At 35.7% G+C, this 13,736-nt stretch overlaps 2 protein-coding genes and 2 pseudogenes across 2 annotated transcripts; all 4 read right to left on the reverse strand.

Annotated features, from left to right (window-relative positions):
• LOC116145628 lies at positions 1 to 2,119 on the reverse strand (annotated as a pseudogene).
• Positions 819 to 2,895, reverse strand: LOC116145663 (12-oxophytodienoate reductase 2-like). Its single transcript, XM_031431112.1, has 6 exons — positions 2,820 to 2,895; positions 2,420 to 2,440; positions 2,097 to 2,214; positions 1,859 to 1,988; positions 1,086 to 1,174; positions 819 to 876 (listed from the first exon to the last, which is right to left on the reverse strand). Exons 1-6 carry the CDS (start codon positions 2,893 to 2,895, stop codon positions 819 to 821), a joined length of 492 nt encoding a protein of 163 aa, XP_031286972.1.
• A 2,496-nt stretch (positions 2,896 to 5,391) lies between these two features.
• LOC116145664 (putative 12-oxophytodienoate reductase 11) lies at positions 5,392 to 5,700 on the reverse strand. The gene has a single exon (XM_031431114.1). The coding sequence runs from the start codon at positions 5,698 to 5,700 to the stop codon at positions 5,392 to 5,394; it is 309 nt and encodes a 102-aa protein (XP_031286974.1).
• Positions 5,701 to 6,186: 486 nt separating this feature from the next.
• LOC116145665 lies at positions 6,187 to 13,149 on the reverse strand (annotated as a pseudogene).
• Positions 13,150 to 13,736: the final 587 nt, after the last annotated feature.

Genomic DNA, 13,736 nt, shown 5'->3' on the forward strand with positions numbered 1-13,736 from the left:
AAAAAAAAAAAAAAAAAATACAGTGAATTACATATTAACCACAATGAATCGTACAAACAAGTACGACTTCTATAACTTAAAGGTCTAAGAAGTAATTTCAAGGAATGGATAATCTGTGTAACCATAACAAAATCATTTGTATAAAATGTTTCTCTATAAAATGTGTCTCTGTTGTATGGGTTTAGAGGGGCATTGAGTTCAATCTCTTTGGTAAATCAGGATTAGATATGAACCAACGACCATAAACGACAAGATCCGCATGAACCTTCTGCTATAGCCTGATTCCATCTTCCCTGTCGAACCACCCTGCAACGAGGAAAGTACCGTTGAAAGCCTTTCTCATGGGCAGTAAACTGTGAGGACTTTCGCATTTTTCTCCAACTGTTTTCATTCTAGGTTCAACCATGTGGCAGTAGACATATTATATTTATTCAAGGACTCTGCCATGTAGAGACCTAATGCTTTGGATTTGAGTCCCCTGCTTGCGCGTATTCGGCAAAAGGAGATAGCCTTATCCCAACTCTCTCCGCTCCTATCTCATTAGCAACAGCTTCAACTATCTCTAGAGCAAATCGGCAACGGTTCTCAAGGGATCCACCATATGTCCGTCGTGTCCGATCATTCACTTGATCCTTCAAAAACTGGTCAATCAGGTAACCATGAGCACCATGAATCTCAACTCCATCGAACCTGTACAACATATACACAACATTAGCAACCTGAATCATAAGACTAGATGTGGTTTACTACAAGCCCGTATAGAAAATTAAAGTAATGATAGCTCATCAATTCTTCCATTTACTTGGTTTGGAAAAGATTTACATTTTGGTTTTAGAAAAAGAATTACCAGCTTCAATAGCATTCTTTGCAGCAACCCTGAAATCATTCACAATTTGAGGGATCTCATCTGTCTGTAGCCGCCTTGGGGCGTGAACTGTGCACACCAAAGCCATTAGCTCGAATTTGAGGCGTCAATGGCTTGTCCGTACTGGAGATTGGAGCTTGACCATTTGGCTGAAAACCTTTATAACAGAGAAAGGGGAACTAATAAAGATCTGATGAAAACCAGTATTGGTTTTCCATACCTCAGAGTGTCAACGTGGAACAAAACATTAAAAACCGAATGAGAAGGTAAGAACTCAGTATCTTCAATTCTGTTGCTGACCTTGCGTTGCTAACACAATTACTGCAATTCAATTGTTTAACCTCAGCATAGCTGATTGGACATCCATAAATATATTCCCCTCAACAAGAAACTAAATTTTAGATCAATAGCAAAGAAAAAACATTATTGTTTTCTTTCACTCTTCCAAATATTGTCAGTAACTCAAATATAAGATCTCTATGATCAAACATGAAAAATAATCAAGCTTCAGTTGAGGCTATATTTATTTATCACAGTTCACCACTTAATTATAAGTTCTTTTAGTCTGTTTACATGATAAGAGGCAAGGGTAATAACTACCCAATTTCCTGACTAATACAACTACATAACTCAGGATAGTGACAACCCTAACTTTATATAGTATAGCAATTTAAGTATCCATTGTATATACAATTACAAGGAAAGACTTAAAAGTAATACCTAGGCACAAGAGACGAGGATGGGTGTAATAAGCAATGAAATGCTTCAGGGAGTTGAATATATGTATAAAATGATGCAATATATAAATTACAAAAGACATGAACACAGGAGTTGCACAATGGCAGTAAAGGTTCTAACAAACTTGATTCATCCAATCTGAATGTATGCAACGGAATATGAAACGGAAAACATTAAAGAGTCTGCCATATTAACCCAGGAATGATTCCATCGTTACAACTTACAATACACAAAAGGCAAAGACATAGAACACACCTCTATTTGAACCCTTCCCACATGCCAAATCTGACAAAAGAAGATCCCACCTTTAGCATGACCAGCATCCACAATTGGTTTCCATGCTTCAACTTGCTCCTTTGTCCATATACCAGGCGTATTTGGATATCTAAGAAATCAAGAAACAAAGAGCTTATCAAATTTCCACCTCAACGTGCTACCGTTTTAATCTTATCACATCTATAAAACAAAATTACCCTTGAGCAGTGTCGGAAACACCAGTGGCTTCTGCGATGAGAAACCACCTTTAGTTTGTTCTCGAGAGTAATATAGGATGGCATGAGGCTGAGGAACATTGCCGTGAGACCTCTGTCTAGTCAATGCGCCAAACAACTCTGAAATAAAACAAAATCAACCAGAAAGTTCAATTATTCCCAACAAATAAACTGCACTCTCTAACCCAACAAAGTCATAGAATTGCTAACAATTTCAATACACCACTTCTATCACCAATTTTGTAACCAATCACCCATATTCAACATTCATAGAGGATCATTTTTCAGGAAATGTATTTTTATAACCAGAAAAGTGACAACTAACCTGATGATTCAGCTTGTGCCACTGTATAAACGGATATAATTACACATAAATGAAAAACAATGAATTTTACTTTTATAAAAAAACACACACACACTGTTTTTCAAAACAATCAAAAGTCTATATATAAATCAAAATGTAGACATTTCTACTCAATTTCAGATTTCCTCTTTTGTTTCTTGTTCTGTTTTTCCCAGCACTTTCTCAGCAACCAAACACTCTTAAATACAAATTAATTGAAGAGACAAAACAGGGATTTTCCACAACCATTATTCTTCAGTAAAACAGTCAAAACGAAAGCCTACCCACTACCCAACATCGAGTTAATAAAAACCCATCTTACAAAACCATCAGAAAAGTAAAAGGGTGAAAAATGCAAGATTCCAAAGTAAAAAATGCCCACCTTGAGAAAGATGTGAAGGACCCATCTTGTAAGGGGTGAGAAGAGGAATACGTGGAGTTTGTTTTTCTTCAGACATGTTTGAGCGTCCCGTTTTACAAAATAAGTTCGGATTGTTGAAATTGTGGAAATGAGTGAGGTGAGGAGAGCATTTATAGGTGATGGGAGACGAAGAAAGCCATCAGTGTGAAATTAAAATTAAATGAAATTATAATATGAAGGAATTTTGCAAGAATTTGATGATATGTGATTACGTGAGTCAGTTTGTGAATCTTGACCGACTGCCAAGTGCCGACTACTTCCCCAAAACGGCGAAGTAATCAATTTTTATAATGCAAAACGACGATTATGAATAATCTATCTATTTAGTTCACCTATGTAAATGCAATGTGGTATTAAGGAAATCTTTGTTTAATTGAAAGTAAAAGATATTATTGTAAACGATGTTGACACTTATTAAGGAACTTGCAATTGGAGCACTGACTGACGTTAGCCGTTACGATTTTATGTTCTGAGAACAGCTGAATTCAACTCCAAATTCAAACTGTTCAACACCTGTACTTTACACATGGGATGAATATGAACAAATTGATTAGCAATTCTCTCATAGAATTTTCGTTGCCTTCTGGAATGTTCTCTTATGCAATGTTCTGAAATCTGAACTAGAAAGTGACACCGTCAAGTGACCGGTTTCGTTGGGTCAGACGATGATATCATCCAAAATATACAGTCTATATATATTTTTCATATGTCAATTCTATCTTCTCTTTCATACTTTTTTTTCCTCTCTCTTTCTCTCCGTCCTCTCTTTCTTCTTAATATATATATTTCTCACATGTCAAATATCACGTCATCTTCTCTTTTTTCTTCTCACTCACTGGTCACTTCATCTTCCCTTTCTTCTTTACTTCTTCCATATTCTCTTCCCTTTTCTCACCTCCTCTTCTCTTATTTCTTCCGCATCTTTTTTTTTTTTTTTCCTCTCTCTCTCTCTCTCTCTCTCTCTCTCTCTTCTTCTGGTTCTTCAGATCTTCTTCATCTTTTTTTTCTTTCATTTTCTAAGCTCGAATCTAACCAAAGATAAATAAAGGTAAAAGAGAAGATGAATAAATTTGGATTGGAAGCCGAAGAAAGAAACAAATGAAGATTAAAGAAGCAAAGGCTCAAGCCAAAAAGGCAGGGATTTTGCCTTTCAAAACAGTCACATTTGTTGGTCCAGATTTTCATATGATCTGGTTAGACAGGCGGTCTGACTATTTTGCTGGTCCAGTAACGATCAGAAACGATTTAAATAAAAATACGGGTTTTAATACTTAATGAACCAGAATCATTGGCAAAACCCGCTCGGATCAGTCAGACCGGCTGGTCCGGTCTGGGTTTCAAAACATTGCTCCTGCGCATTAATAATGTCACAACATAACTAATTTCATAAGAATTGAGTACGGAGACAGGGATGGAAATATACGAAACAACATGACGTGATTATATAAAAACACCAAATCCCTACCACCAACGCTTTCAATCCCCATCATTAACAACAATAACACAAAACCCATTCAATATTTCCAATGAAAAAAATAATAGAAACGTATTTAACTCTACGAAAAATATTACGTTTATAGCTTAATTTCATAACCTTCTTTTACAATCTTAACGTGGCAGTAAATTAGCACTGTTAAATTAGTTTTTATTACATCTAAGGCACCCAATATACTATTCAGAAAGAACATTTAGTTATTCTTTCATAAGGAACAAGCATTCTTTCCATGAGCAACGATCATTCTTTCATAAAGAATTGTCGTTTCCTATGAAGGAACAATTGTTTCTTTATTCTAATCAAAATTATTTTGTACCTTTGATGTGATGGAGCTAACGTGATAACACTAACTCAACTGTTACGTCGAGGTTATAAAAAAAGTTTATGAGAAAAAGTTATCGGCGTATCATTATTGTAAATCTTAAAAAAAAAAAAAAAAAAAAAATTGTTGTTCTATTGGTATTCAATCAGAATTCGGTAAGTGGTGGTCAATTCGTGGCCGCCCTATCTGGTTCTGTAGCCGACAAGATCAGACGGCAAAACCCAAAGGTGGCACTTGGAGGAGTGAATGGGGAGGAGGAACGAAAAAAAGTTGTAAGGATTTTTTGTCAACTTATGATACCCATATGATAAATTGAATTTATTACAATATTATTAAGAAAATAAATACAATTGAAAATTTGAGAAGAATAGAAAAGATAGGAGAAAAAAGAAGATAAGAGAGGATAAAAAGTGTTTGAGAAGTTTTAGAAAAATTAGAATTACTTATTAAGATTATAAGATTTTATTTGCAAATGGTTACAATTCAAAATTTTAAATATAATTTAAATTTCTAAAAAATCATAATTTTCTTTTCAAAAAATTTTACTAGGTTAGGTCCGGAAGAGCCACCCCTGACACCCCACCCACAAGAAAACTCACTACTAAAACTTATATTATATTATTTTTTACTACACAATGTTCATAGGAAATTGTTTTAAGAAATGGATAATTTATGTAACCGATAATAGGATCATCGGTATAAAAAGTATCTTCATTTCATTTATTAAGAGGCACATCAAGCTCAAATCTCCTCGACAAATCAGGATTAGGCAAGAACAAACGCCCATAAGCAACAAGATCACCATTTCCATCACCCGCAACCTTATTTCCTTCTTCCCTATCATATCCTCCAGCCACAATAAAACTACCATTGAAGGCCTTTCTCACCGGCTTCAAACTCTCATAATGTTCACATTTTTCCCCGGATTTCAGCGTTCTGGGCTCAACCATGTGGCAGTAAAAGATCCCAAATTTGTTTAAGAAGTTTGCCATGAACAGGCTCAATGCTTTTGGATTTGAGTCCATGTAGTCCGCGAAAGGAGAGAGCCTTATGCCAACTTTTTCGGACCCAATTTCATTTCAAATGGCTTCAACTTTTTCGAGAGCAGAGTTCTCTAGGATCCACCATATTGGTTTGTCTAATCATTCACTTGATATTTTATGTGAAATGAGTTGAGTGCAAGGCGGCGTTTTATAAGAATGGAAAGGAGACAATGAAGTGCGGCTTTTGCAAGAATCGTATTACGTTTTGAATCACGTGCTCCGTTTGTCAATCTTCACTATCGCCTAATCATTTCTCGTTTAAGGCCAAAAGGTAACGCGAGATGCCGCATTGAAGACAGAAATGAAATTTTTGAATTGAATTCGATAGAATTGTACAATCACATGAAGAGAATTATTGCCATGACAAATTGCTAGAACAGGTGTTTAGTTTTCTTACACTTATAGAGTGCAGAAAATAACACTATGGTAAAAAAAAAAAAAAAAAAAAAAAAAACAGTGAATTACAATTTAACCACAATGAATCGTACAAACAATACGACTTCTATAACTTAAAGGTCTAAGAAGTAATTTCAAGAATGGATAATCTGTGTAACCAATAACAAGATCATTTGATAAAATGTTTCTCTATAAAATGTGTCTCTGTTGTATGGGTTTAGAGGGGCATTGAGTTCAATCTCTTTGGTAAATCAGGATTAGATATGAACCAACGACCATAAACGACAAGATCCGCATGACCTTCTGCTATAGCCTTGATTCCCTTCCCTTCGTAACCACCTGCAACGGAAAGTACCGTTAAAGCCTTTCTCATGGGCAGTAAACTGTGAGGACTTTCGCATTTTTCTCCAACTGTTTTCATTCTAGTTCAACCATGTGGCAGTAGACATATTATATTTATTCAAGGACTCTGCCATGTAGAGACCTAATGCTTTTGGATTTGAGTCCCCTGCTTGCGCGTAGTCGGCAAAAGGAGATCCTTATCCCAACTCTCTCCCTCCTTCTCATTAGCAACAGCTTCAACTATCTCTAGAGCAAATCGGCAACGGTTCTCAGGGATCCACCATATTGGTCTGTCCGATCATTCACTTGATCCTTCAAAAACTGGTCAATCAGGTAACCATGAGCACCATGAATCTCAACTCCATCGAACCTTTACAACATATACACAACTTAGCAACCTGAATCATAAGACTAGATGTGGTTTACTACAAGCCCGTATAGAAATTTAAAGTAATGATACTCATCAATTCTCCATTTACTTGTTTGGAAAAGATTTACATTTTGGTTTTAGAAAAAGAATTACCAGCTTCAATAGCATTCTTTGCAGCAACCCTGAAATCATTCACAATTTGAGGATCTCATCTGTCTGTAGCCGCCTTGGAGGCGTGAACTGTGCAACACCAAAGCCATTAGCTCGAATTTGAGGCGTCAGGCTTGTCCGTACTGGAGTGGAGCTTGACCATTTGGCTGAAAACCTGTATAGACAGAGAAAGGGAGACTAATAAAGATCTGATGAAAACCAGTATTGGTTTTCCATACCATCAGAGTGTCAACGTGGAACAAAACATTAAAACCGAATGAGAAGGTAAGAACTCGTATCTTCAATTCTGTTGCTGACCTTGCGTTGCATAACACAGTACTGCAATTCAATTGTTTAACCCAGCATAGCTGATTGGACATCCATAAATATATTCCCCTCAACAAGAAACTAATTTTTAGATCAATAGCAAAGAAAAAACATTATTGTTTTCTTTCACTCTTCCAATATTGTCAGTAACTCAAATAAAGATCTCTATGATCAAACATGAAAAAAACAAGCTTCATTTTGAGGCTATATTTTTTATCACAGTTCACCACTTAATTATAATTTCTTTAGTCATGTTTACATGATAGAGGCAAGGGGTAATATACTACCCATTTCCTGACTAATACAACTACATAACTCGGATAGTGACAAACCCTAACTTTTATAGTATAGCAATTTAAGTATATCCATTGTATATACAATTACAAGGAAGACTTAATGAATCCTAGCACAGAGACGAGGATGGGTGTAATAAGCAATGAATGCTTCAGGAGTTGAATATAATGTATAAATGATGCAATTATAAATTACAAAAGACGTGAACACGGATTTTGCCACATGGCAGTAAAGGTTCTACAAAACTTGATTCATCCAATCTGAAGGTATGCAACGGAATATGAAACGGAAAACATTAAAGATCTGCCATATTACCCCAGGAATGATTCCTCGTTACAACTTACAATACCAAAAAGGCAAAGACATGAACACACCTCTATTTGAAACCCTTCCCACATGCCAAATCTGACAAAGAAGATCCCACCTTTAGCATGAACAGCATCCACAATTGGTTTCCGCTTCAACTTGCTCCTTTGTCCATATACCAGCGTATTTGGATATCTAAGAAATCAAGAAACAAAAGCTTATCAAATTTCCACCTCAAACGGTGCTACCGTTTTAATCTTATCATCTATAAAACAAAATTACCCTTGAGCAGTGTCGGAAACACCAGTGCTTCTGCGATGAGAAGACCACCTATTTGTTCTCTGAAGTAATATATGTGCATGAGCTGAGGAACATTGCCGTGAGACCTCTGTCTAGTCAATGGCGCCAAAACAACTCTGAAATAATGCAAAATCAACCAGAAAGTTCAATTATTCCAACAAATAACTGCACTCTCTAACCCAAACAATTCATAGAATTGCATAACAATTCTCAAATACACCACTTCTATCACCAATTTTGTAACCAATCAACCATATTCAACATTCATAGGGATCATTTCTTCAGGAAATGTATTTTATAAAACGAAAAGTGACAACTAACCTGATGATTCAGCTTGTGCCACTGTATAAACGGTATAATTACACATAAATGAAAACAATGAATTTTACTTTTATAAACACACACACACAGTTTTTTCAAAACAATCAAAAGTCTTAATATATAAATCAAATATGTAGACATTTCTACTCAATTTCAGATTTCCTCTTTTGTTTCTTGTTCTGATTTTCCCAGCACTTTCTCAGCAACCAAACACTCTTAAAATACAAATTAATTGAAGAGACAAAACAGGGATTTTCCACAACCATTATTCTTCAGTAAAACAGTCAACCGAAACTACCCACTACCCAGAACATCGAGTTAATAAAACCCATCTACAAAACCATCAGAAATAAGTAAAAAGGTTGAAAAATGCAAGATTCCAAAGTAAGAAAATGCCCACCTATGAGAAAGATTGAAAGGACCCATCTTGTAAGGGGTGAGAAGAGGAATACGTGGAGTTTTGTTTTTCTTCAGACATGTTTGGAGCGTCCCGTTTTACAAAAATAAGTTCGGAATTGTTGAAATTGTGGAAATGAGTGAGGTGAAGGAGAGCATTTATAGGTGATGGGAACGAAGAAAAGCCATCAGTGTGGAAATTAAATTAATGAAATTATAATATGAGGGAATTTTGCAAGAATTTGATGACATATTGAATTACGTGAGTCAGTTTGTGAATCTTGACCAACTGCCAAGTGCCGACTACTTTCCCCAAAACGGCGAAGTAATCAATTTTTATAATGCAAACGACTATGAATAATCTATCTATTTAGTTCACCTATGTAATGCATGTGGTATTAAGGAAATCTTTTTTTAATTGAAATAAAGATATTATTGTAAACGATGTTGACACTTATTAAGGAACTGCAATTGGAGCACTGACTGACGTTAGCCGTTACGATTTTATGTTCTGAAACAGAAAATTCAAATGTTGCCACCCTTTTAATCTAACACATATGTATAAACAAAATTACCCCCGAGCAGTGTTAGAAACAGCAGTGGCTTCAGCTATGAGAAAATCACCTTTAGTTTTTCTCAATATAAGATGGCGTGAGGCTGAGGAACATTGTTGGAAGACCTCTGTCTCATCAATGGTGCTAAGACAACTCTGAAACATACATATCAAATGAACCATAAAGTTCAATTATACCCGTCACTATAAACTTTTTAAGCTTTATATACAGAATCTTCTTATAAAGAGATGAATACAAAATATTACAGTATTATTCCATAACTAACATATCAATAACGATTATCTATATTTGCTCTATTTTTTATATTTACATTTAGTAAATGTAACAACAGTAGAGAATTATCAGCTATTATCATACCTCATGGGTTTAGTGTTTTAGTTTGAGGGGTTTAGTGAAAGTTTTCCTTTTAATCAGTAGAGTAAACGCCTTTTACCACCCAAGGTTTGGTGAATCTACAATGCCCACCCTTGGTTTCATAAATTACAGATTTCTACCTTTAAATTAACAGAAAACTATTTAATCTAATAGTTAAAAGGGTAAAATAGTCATTTCAAAGATGAAAATTTTTAAATAACCATTTATTTCTCAAATTCACCCCATCGGAAAATTTAAATAACCCTTCACTTCTCAAATTCACCCACCGGAGATTTTAGGCCATTCCGGCATGTTTCTAGCACAATCGACCCCTCCCAACATGACCATTACAATCCCCTCAAATCCTACATCAAAATCTCTAACCTCCCCGCCTGATTGAACCCTCCAATCATCGACTAACACTCTTAGTGTCAGTTGGCGTTTTATCCAAATTTCGGTAGGTTCTGGCACCGAAAACCACCCCCAACACCACCAATGGCATCACCGACTTCCCCTCACCACCAAAACCCCCAATATTGCTGATTGCAATTGCCCACCGATCGTGGCCGCCTCTCACTTAGGTTTTTGAGTTTTGTCGCCCCTTTCCAGTAAAATTCTGGCACCTCACCAATGTGCAATTGGGTGGAAAAGTTGAGGGTTTTGGTGAGGAAGATAAGGGGTTGCTAATGGTGGTGTCGGGGAGGTCCAATGGTGCCGAAATCAAGCCGGAGTTTTTACTTGGCCGAGATCTCCTCTAGAGGTTAGTTGAGAAAAATTTGAGATGTAAAGGTTATTTTAATAGAAAAGTAACGGTGGGAATTTAAGGGTGGGAATCTACAATTTATGAAAATATGGGTGCGAACGTGAATTCATCCAACCTTGGGTGGGAATATGTTGTTTACTCTAATCAGTAAGTCACTATGAATGTGATTCCAATTTTTTTAAGTGATTTTTATGAAAGTATTTAACACGTGCCCTCTTAACATAAAAAAACTATTTTCAGAAAACAATGAATTTTAGTTGTAAAATAATAAACAAAAATTACATTTTCTAATGCATATAAAACAATCAGTCATTTTATGTGGATTTAATTTCTCCTAGTCTCTCCTCAATTTCAGATACCCTTTCTCTTTTAATTATTATTTTAATTCTCATTTTCTTAACACTTTCTCAACAGCCAAACATCTTAATTGAAGAGATGAAACAGGGAATTTTCACAAACACCATTCTTCACTAAACCAATCAAAGAACCCTACAAAACAAAAGCTTAATTACCCAGAACAATCATATTAGTCTGGCTTTATTTTAATCACCCTTGAGAGACAGTTACGTCCAAGTACTATAGTAATTTTCAGAAAGTATCAAAAAACTCCCCGACATCAGGGATTCTAATATTTATAAAGAGCTTTTTGATATTTTTTAAGGGGTTTTATTATATATTTAGGGTGTTTTCGATAATTTTAAAGAGGTATCTTATACTCTCCGAAGATGGCAGAACACTTGAGACTTAGTTATTTATTAGGGCGAATGAAATAAAGCCTATTCATCCAAATCCATCAGAGATTAAAGTATAAACAAGAAAGGGTGTAAACTGCAAAAGTTTAAAGTTGCAAAACGTACGTATAAGAAAGATTGAAACTACCCATCTTATACCGGGTGAGGAGAGGAATAACTGGAGCTTCTTCAGACATTGTTAAGCCTGTTGAGTTTGTGTTTGGTTTAGGAAAATATCAGTTTGGATTTCTTTAAACNGAAATCTATCGACATGTACATAACATTAGCAACCTGAATCTCAAGACTAAATGTGGGGATGATAAATGCTCATTCCTTCAATTTAATTGGTTGGAGTATTCTGAATAAAATAAAATAAAAAAATCTTTATGTTCTAATTTTGGAAAAAGAATTACCGGCCTCAGTAGCATTCCTTGTAGTAAGCCTGAAATCATTCACAGTTTGAGGGATTTCATATGTCCTTAGTCGCCTTGGAGGTGCGAATTGTGCAACGTCAGTGCCATTGGATCGAATTTGAGATGTCAATGGCTTGTCTGTACAGGAGAAGCGAGCTTGACCTTTTGACTGAAATTCTGAATAGACAAGAAAGGGAGAACTCATAAAGATCTATAAGATAAAGCCTGTATAAAAGAAATATACCATTAAAATCCGAAATGAAAAGGTAAGAAGCAAGCCTCTCTTTCCCTGTACCAACTTATTCTCTCAAATTCCCTTGGTGGCCTTGTGTTGCATAACACAAATTAGATGCAATTAAATCTTTCTCCACTTTATAACAAAGTAAATTGTAGAACAAGAGATTACAAACAAAAAAGAATAACAATCTTTCCATAAATCTAATATAAAATTTCTAACAAACCTTTATTTGAAACCCTTCCCACATGCCAAAGCTGACAAAAGAAGATCCCACCTTTGGCATGAACAGCATCCACAATTGGTTTCCATGCTTCAACTTGTTCCTTTGTCCATAAGTCAGGGGTACGTGGATACCTTAAATATCAAAGAAACAAATTAAAGAGCTCATCAAATTTCAACCCAGAAAGCAGACACTGAAAATTCAAATGTTGCCACCCTTTTAATCTAACACATATGTATAAACAAAATTACCCCCGAGCAGTGTTAGAAACAGCAGTGGCTTCAGCTATGAGAAAATCACCTTTAGTTTTTCTCAATGTAAGATGGCATGAGGCTGAGGAACATTGTTGGAAGACCTCTGTCTCATCAATGGTGCTAAAACAACTCTGAAACATACGTATCAAATGAACCATAAAGTTCAATTATACCCGTCAATATAAACTTTTTAAGCTTTATATACAGAATCTTCTTATAAAGAGATGAATACAAAATATTACAGTATTATTCCATAACTAACATATCAATAACGATTATCTATATTTGCTCTATTTTTTATATTTACATTTAGTAAATGTAACAACAGTAGATGAAAATTTAATCTAATTGTTAAACGGCTAAAATAGTCATTTCAAAGATGAAAATTTCAAAATAACCATTTACTTCTCAAATTCACCCCATCGAAAAATTTTAAAATAACCCTTCACTTCTCAAATTCACCCACCGGAGATTTCAGGCCATTCCGGCCTGTTTCTAGCGCAGTTGACCCCTCCCGACATGACCATTACAATCCCCTCAAATCCCATATCAAAACCCCTAACCTCCTTGCCTGATTGAACCCTCCAATCGTCGACTATCGCTCTTAGTGTCAATCGGCGTTTTATCCAAATTTCGACAGGTTTTGGCACCGAAAACCACCCCGAACACCACCAATGGCATCACCGACTTCCCCTCACCACCAAAACCCCCAACATTGCTTATTGCAATTGCCCACCGATCGTCGCCGCCTCTCACTTAGGTTTTTGAGTTTTGTCGCCCCTTCCCAGCAAAATTCTGGCACCTCACCAATGTGCAATTGGGTGAAAAAGTTAGGGGTTTTGGTGAGGAGGATAAGGGGATGCTAATGGTGGTGTCAGGGAGGTCCAATGGTACCGGAATCAAGCTGGATTTTTTACTTGGCCGAGATCTCCTCTAGAGGTTATTTGAGAGAAATTTGAGATGTGAGGGTTATTTTAATAGAAAAGTAACAGTGTTAATTTAAGGGTGGGAATCTGCAATTTATGAAAATATGGGTGCGAACTGTGAATTCGTCAAACCTTGGGTGGGAATATGTTGTTTACTCTAATCAGTAAGTCACTATCAATGTGATTCCAATTTTTTTAAGTGATTTTTATGAAAGTATTTAACACGTGCTCTCTTAACATAAAAAAACTATTTTCAGAAAACAATGGCTTCGTTTGTTTCAGTTTTGGGAATACTACTTTTAGTATTCCCAAAAAAGTTAAACAGTAAAATACCCAAAAACT

This window comes from Pistacia vera, unplaced genomic scaffold (genome assembly GCF_008641045.1).
Source record: "Pistacia vera cultivar Batoury unplaced genomic scaffold, PisVer_v2 Contig464, whole genome shotgun sequence".
Taxonomy (NCBI): Eukaryota; Viridiplantae; Streptophyta; class Magnoliopsida; order Sapindales; family Anacardiaceae; genus Pistacia; species Pistacia vera.

Coding starts and splice junctions, on each gene's coding strand:
- LOC116145663 (XM_031431112.1), bottom strand. CDS start 2,895: ATGTCTGAAGAAAAACAAACTCCACGTATTCCTCTTCTCACCCCTTAC. Junction 2,215..2,419: donor GGCACAAGCTGAATCATCAG/GTTAGTTGTCAC, acceptor GTTTTATTTCAG/AGTTGTTTGGCGCATTGACT. Junction 1,175..1,858: donor TGGGAAGGGTTCAAATAGAG/GTGTGTTCTATG, acceptor TAATTGTGTTAG/CAACGCAAGGTCAGCAACAG.
- LOC116145664 (XM_031431114.1), bottom strand. CDS start 5,700: ATGGACTCAAATCCAAAAGCATTGAGCCTGTTCATGGCAAACTTCTTA.